Source organism: Choloepus didactylus, chromosome 24, assembly GCF_015220235.1.
Source record: "Choloepus didactylus isolate mChoDid1 chromosome 24, mChoDid1.pri, whole genome shotgun sequence".
NCBI lineage: Eukaryota > Metazoa > Chordata > Mammalia > Pilosa > Megalonychidae > Choloepus > Choloepus didactylus.
Window position 1 is genome coordinate 3709332 of NC_051330.1, and position 7295 is coordinate 3716626.

Here is a 7295-nt window from a genome sequence, read left to right on the forward strand (position 1 = left end):
TCCAAGCAGAAACTGTCACGTGAGGACATTCAGCTTACAAGAGAGTATAGCTAGTGCTGGGAATTTTATTTATCCTTATCCCCTTTGGCCTCATTCTTACTTCCTACAGTCTCATCTTTCATATTTTCTCCTTGTAAATTCTTTCAAGGGGTGGAAGAAAGCTCTGGCCACCTGTTCTTTTTATGTGATGATGGTGTTTCTCTACTTTGGTCCAACCATGTTCCTCTACATTATTCCTAGAATCTTGCACAGCTAAGAGCTAGATGAAAGTCTCTGTATTCTAAGCCATCCTCAATCCCATATTGAACTTCATTGTATACAGCCTAAGGAATAAGGAGTTGGGAGAGGCTCTGAGAAATATTCTGGGTAAAGGGTAACCATTAATTAACATAATAACACTTGGAGATATGAAAATGTCATGATTCCAATTACAAGTACAAGTTTTCCCCTTCATGGAACTTTTCAATAATGAACATGTGCCTTAATTTATCAATTTTAGAAGAAATAATACAGTACATTATGAAATAGCACAGATGAAAATAGTTTAAATCATTGTAGATATTTAATTGGGTACTGTCCGTCTGGCAAAAGAAACATTCCATGTCAGTGCTTTTCATCATAAAGGAAAGTTTGTCATCAACATGCCACTTCTATAATTAATTTGGGCACAATTTGGGGGAAAAAAGGTCAGGAAAGAATTTTCTATCTAGCAAAACTGACTTTCAAAATGAGGGAGAACAGGAAGCTAAGTATGTGGGTGCCATAAGGTCCTGCAGCCTCATTGGGGGGCATTTACTTGGAGGATCTGAGAGCAGGGACATGAGTGGACATTTGCACACTGGTGTTTATGGAGAGAGTATACGTGATTTGCAATGGGTGGAGGTGGCCTAAGAGTGCATTGAATGAGGAATAGAATGGTGAACTGTGGTGTGTGCACACAATGGAATATTGAGCAACTATGAGGAGGAGTGAAGCTGTGAGACATGCAACAGGGTGAATGGAACATGTAGACAGTATTTTGAGTGAACTTTGCCAGAAACAGAGGCAAACACTATAATGCCTCACCAATGTGGACTAACTACAATGTATAACCTCAGAATTGAATCTTAGAATACAGCTTATCAGAGGAACACTTATAATACGACTGTGTTTAAAAACTTCAAATTCCATGTGAGACCAAGGGAAGAGATGTTTAGTTGGTGCAAGATCTATATTTCCTAAACAATATTACTTGTACAGTTTGTTTAAATACCATAATTACATGCAACTTTTAATAGGAAGTGAGACTGGATAGGTTAGCATAGGTTAGTGTGAAATAGCGACACATCCCAAAGTAATTTGGACAGAGAATAAAAATATACATGCAGGGCCTCCCTGAGGAGCTGGGAGGAAATACAGAGGTGTCGGGCTTCCTCATCTGGATTGTTGCTGATGTTGTCACAAATATTGAGGACTGGAGGTTTGATATACTGAGCCCCCTATCACGAGACTTGCCCTTATGAAGTTTGTTACTGCAAAGGAGAAGCTAAATCTGCTTATAATTGTGCCTAAGAGTCTCCCCCTGAGTGCCTCTTTTTGCTCAGATGTGGCCTCTCTCTCTAGCTAAGCCAATGTGGCAGGTGAACTCACTGCCTGCCCCCCTACGTGGGACCTGACTCCCAGGGGTGTAAATCTCCCTGGCAATGCAGGATATGACTCCCGGGGATGAACCTAGACCCAGCATCCTGGGATTGAGAACATTTTCTTGACCAAAAGAAGGATGCGAAATGAAAGGAAATAAAGCTTCAGTGGCTGAGAGATTCCAAACGGAGCTGAGAGGTCACTCTGGTGGACATTCTTATGCACTATATAGATAACCTTTTTTAGGTTTTAATGCATTGGAATAGCTAGAAGTAAATACCTGAAACTATCAAACTCCAACCCAGTGGCCTTGACTCTTGAAGACACTTGTATAGCAATGTAGCTTATATGGGGTGACAGTGTGATTGTGAAAACCTTGTGGATCAGACTCCCTTTATCTAGTGTATGGTTGGATGAGTAGAAAAATGGGGACAAAAATCTAGGTGAAAAACGGGGGGGGGGGGTGATTTGGATGTTCTTTTTTACTTTTATTTCTTACTCTTATTTTAACTTTTTCTGATACAAGGAAAATGTTCAAGAAATGGATTGGAGTGATGAATGCACAACTATATGATGGTCCTGTGAACAACTAAATGTACACTTTGGATGACTGTTCAGTATGTGAATAGATCTCAAAAAAATTGAATTAAAAAAAAATGAGGGAACGATTAAGATATTCCTAGATAAACAAATGACAGGAGAGTTTGTCACCACTAGACTGCCCATACAAGAAATACTAAAGGGAGTTCTTTGGTTGAAAAGAAAGGGCACTAGAAAATAGATCAAAGCCTCAGCATAAAATAAAATCTTTGGTAAAGCTAACAACATGGATAATTCAGCTGGTATTTTTGGTTTATAACTCCTCCTTTGTTTCTTACTGAATCAAAATTAAAATATATAAAAAGTAATGCTAAATTAATGATTTGGGACATGTAAGGTATAAAGATGCAAGTTTTGACAAAGGCTACATAAAGGCAGGGTGTTGAGTGATATACGAATATGTGTGCTGTTGATGTTCATTTGGTATCCAAGCAAAGGACATATTTATAGATTTAGGATATAAAATTGAAGGGTAACCACAAAGAAAATATTAAAAAAATATGCACAGAAGGAAATGAGAAGGTACTATAAAGGATTCACTAAAAAGATCAACTGAAAACAAAAATAGGCAGTAATGTAAGAATTGAAGGACAAGAAATGTAGAAAACACCCAAATGTTCATCAGCAGATGAATGGATAAACAAAATATGGCATATTCATGCAATGGAATATTAGTTCTAAAAAGGAATGAAGTTCAAGTACATGCAACTATATGGATAAACTTGAATGTATCATGTTGATTGAAATTAATCAGACACAGAAGCACAGATGTCATATGATTCCACTTATATGAAATAACTAGGACATACAAAGTCATTGAGATGGAAATTAGAGTACAAGTTAGCAGAGGGTGGTGGGTGTGGAGGGAGTGGGGAGTTAATGCAGATGGGTTTATCGTTTCTATTTGAGGTGATGGGAAAGTTCTGGTAATTGATGGTGGTGAAGCTGGTACAACATTGCAAATGTGATTAATCCCTCCTGAATCCAATGCTTGGGTGAGATTGAGATGGAAAAGTTAATTTTGTATCCAGAGCTCCACAATTTAAAAAAGGAGCAACTAATGAGACAATGCAATTAAATGCAAAACATGTCCCTGGATTGGATCTAAAAATGGGGGAGGAAAGGCCCAAAAGGACATGGTTGGAAGATATGAAGAATTGTAATATAAACTGTATGCTTTATATCAATGTTAAATTTCTGGAAATTGATAAATGTACTTAAGGTGGCTACAAAACTGGAAATCATTGTTCTTAGACATGTACAGGGAAGTACTATGTGTTCACAGAGCTGAACACATGTATGACGTATACTGTCTACTCTCAGTGTTTAGAAAACAGATAAATAAAAGATAGATGATATAGATGTAGATAAAGATAGATGATAGAGTAGATAGGTAGATGGATAGATAGATAGATTGATAGACAGAGAGATATGATACAGCAAATGTGGCAAAATGTTAAAATTGGTGTATCTGGGTATCTGGTGTGGGGTTACTATGGAGTTCCCTGTAGGGGTTATGTATTATTTTTGCAACTGCCCTGTAATTTTTAAATTATTTCAAAGCAAAATGTTTAAGAAAAAAAGTTAGAGCTTAGAATATATTATGTGGGAACAGCAGCTCTTGAACAATGGAATAAATTTATTTAGAAGAAAAAAATCAGATAAAGTAGATTTAGGAGCAAAGAAACATACTAGAGAGAAAGAGGGATGTTACATATTTATAAAAGAATTAATCTAATGGGAGGAGAAAATGACAAATCCTCCAATATAGTTTGGCATTTCAACACCCCTCACTCAGCAGCAGAAATAATGCCTAAACACAAAATAAACAAGGGTACAGAAGAACTCACCAACACAATAACAAGTCAGTCAACGCAATCAACCATTACAAAAGGCTAAAAAAATGCATAATCATATCAATTGATTCAGGGAAAGCATTTGATAAAATTCAGAAACCATTCATGATTTTAAAAAAGCTACCAGCAAACTAGATGTCAAGGGGGAATTTCCTCTACTTGATAAAATCTACATAAACAACAACAATGACACAAACAAAACCTACAGCTGATATAATATTTAAGAGTGAAAGAGTGAACGCTTTCCTTCTAACATCTGTAAAAAGGCAAGGATGCCCACTCTCACCAATCTTTTTCAAAATAATATTGAAAATTCTAGACATTGCAATATGACAAGTAAAGGAATTAAAAGATATAGTGGTTGGAAAGTAGTCCTCATTTCAGTGAGTTTTCCTTCCCAAGGCTTCATTTACTTCACTCTAATGTGGTATAAGAGTCTGAGACACTGAAGTGACTCTTCCCGTGACCTTACCCCACCTGAGCACATGCAGGGATTGGATGTGGCAGGGGTGTGGGTAGTGTGCTAAACTTCAGTGAGAGGGATGAACCTATTTAGATAAATACTTTCCTTATGGATTAATGTGGGAAATCTTGGAGGCAGTATTTGTGCCTCAGAACTTTCCCCATGGGAATAACCGAGGTTGCCCGCAGCACCTGGAAAACATCTCCTTATATTGGTTATTATTCTTTCCCTATTTTACTACCCCCAAACCATCCATCCTACTCCCTGAGATTGCTTCCTGTGCTTGAGTCAAGCTCTGCTATGGAAGAATTTATTAGATTGAGGAGTAATTTTAAAGAACACAGCTACCTGATAAGAAATTATCCAACAGATTTTCAAATGATTCAGAATTTGAATCCAGAATTTGTATCCAACCTACTTAGGGAAGTTGAACAGAAGCATATCAAATTGTGGATTGACCTGAAATTTACCAAGGCCATAGATAGTGATAAAATGAATGATTAAATTAGAAATAACCATCTAAAGTTTATGCAAACATGTCAAATTTTCCATCAAAAAGGAATCAGCAATATCTCTTTGCACTACAATTCATACAACAGACATTGCTGCTAAAATGATTTAAAGCAGAATTTGGCAGAGAACACCAACATAAACAGATTTGGTGTATTAGATTTTGGAACTGAGCAAAAAGATAAATTAGGTGTATTAGGTAATGTTCATGATTTCTAAAAAAAAAAAATCACCTGTGTCAAGGTGGGGAAAGAAATGGGAATTCAAACTCAAACCATGGAATTTCCTGCTAACTTTAGGCATGTAATTAAACCTCTGGTTTCTTAGGGAAAATTAATTTTTTTCATAATAACTGATACAGCATAACTAGAATGAAGGCTGTGCTGCGTAAGAGGTGCTGTTCCAAAGTATCACTTTCCATGAAATAAACACAATTGAAGAATGCAATTGTGGAGTAAAAGGATCCATGTTTATTTAACGGAAGTGCCATCCAGATCCATTGCTTAGGTAAGTGAAATCTCAGGTGAATGAGCTGCTCTGTAATCTAATTAAAGACAAGTTTAATGGTGTCACAGTAATTGTGATCAGTGTCTATATACAGATAGAATAAAATAGGTGTAGAAACAAATCAGAAACTTGCTTTGTTCATCTAAATTTATGTATACTTGATGATAAGTAAATCAGGCATATCAGGTAACCTATTGTTTTTATCATAGGCATTTGGCTGTAAATCCAAAGGTTAAGAACTGACAGAATAAAAATTAGCAAAGTAATGCCTATACTTAGTGATCACAGACCAAGTTATATTCATTTAGTTAATGACAAAATTTTGATGGTTTTCATAATGTAAATATAGACAGTTAAAACTTGTTAACAAAATATGTCCTGATCCACAAAGAAGTAATGAATTGGATGGCTGAAAATTGCAACCAGGTCCCCAAATTATTCAGAAACTCTTACTATTACCATGTTACACTGTAATTAGGCTTTACCCAGAATGTTCTTTAGAGCCTCTCCCACCTCCTTGTTCCGAAGGCTGTATATGAGTGGGTTCAGCATGGGGGTGAGGATGGTGTAGAAGATGGAGAGACCCTCATCTTGCTCTGAGCTATGCAAGGCACTAGGAATCATATAAATAAACATGGTTGGACCAAAGTAGAGAAACACCACCATCAGATGGGAGGAGCAAGTGGCAAGAGCTTTATTCCTTGCCTTGGAGGAATTTAAGCGGAGAACACTGAGGAAGAGGGATATGTAGGAGGCTAGAATGAGGCCAAAGGGAGTGAGGAGAAACACGATTCCAATCACAAATATGACTTTCTCATAAGTTGATGTGTCCTCACATGACAGCTTGAGTAATGCCTGTGGTTCACAGAAGAAATGGTGGACTTCTCTTGAACCACATACTGGAAAATTCATGGTATATGCTGTTTGGATTAAGGCATTTAGTGCACCCCCTAACCAGGACACAGGGGCCATCTGCAGGCACACCTGAGGATTCATAATGACCACATACCTCAGAGGGTTACAAATAGCCACATATCGGTCACAGGCCATCAGAGTGAGCAGAATGCATTCACTGACTCCAAGAGTTGAATGGAAATAAACTTGAGTCGCACAGCCAATATAAGAAATAGCAGACGTCCTGGAGAAATAGTTGGTGAGCATCTTGGGGACAGTTGTGGAGATGAGGGAGATGTCCATGAGGGAGAGCTGGCTGAGCAGGAAGTACATGGGGCTGTGGAGACGGGGATCCAGAGAGATGAGGAGGACCAGGGTGGTGTTTCCTGTGATGGCAACAACATAGACGAGGAGAATCGTGCAGATGAGGAAGCCAGCATGCCTCGATCCCGGGAACAGTCCAAGGAGGGTAAAACCTACCGCAGAGGTCCCATTTCTTCTCCCCATGTTTTCTGTTCAGCTAAATGAATGAAAGGGAGAAATATGTCAGTATACTCTAAGGGAAAATTATTTATAAAGGAAAAAGATTTTCATGTAATGACTTTGTGATAAAATTATTATCCCCAATTTTCTCCTAAATTTGACCCATCCTTGAAGAGAAACAGATTAAAATTAGCATTAGTATTTATTAATGAACATAGTAATAAATGCCAATAAAATATGCATTCAAGAATGATCATATCCATAAATTCATAACAATAGCTAGGCCTGTCCTCCCTATCTGTACAATGAAGTTTATGAAACTTGAGAGGTTTATTATGAAATAGCTTTCTACATGCAAATAG

At 37.4% G+C, this 7295-nt stretch overlaps 1 protein-coding gene across 1 annotated transcript; it reads right to left on the bottom strand.

Annotated features, from left to right (window-relative positions):
* Positions 1 to 6030: 6030 nt before the first annotated feature.
* On the bottom strand, positions 6031 to 6957 carry LOC119519762 (olfactory receptor 2M2-like). The gene has a single exon (XM_037817503.1). It carries the CDS (start codon positions 6955 to 6957, stop codon positions 6031 to 6033), a length of 927 nt encoding a protein of 308 aa, XP_037673431.1.
* Positions 6958 to 7295: the final 338 nt, after the last annotated feature.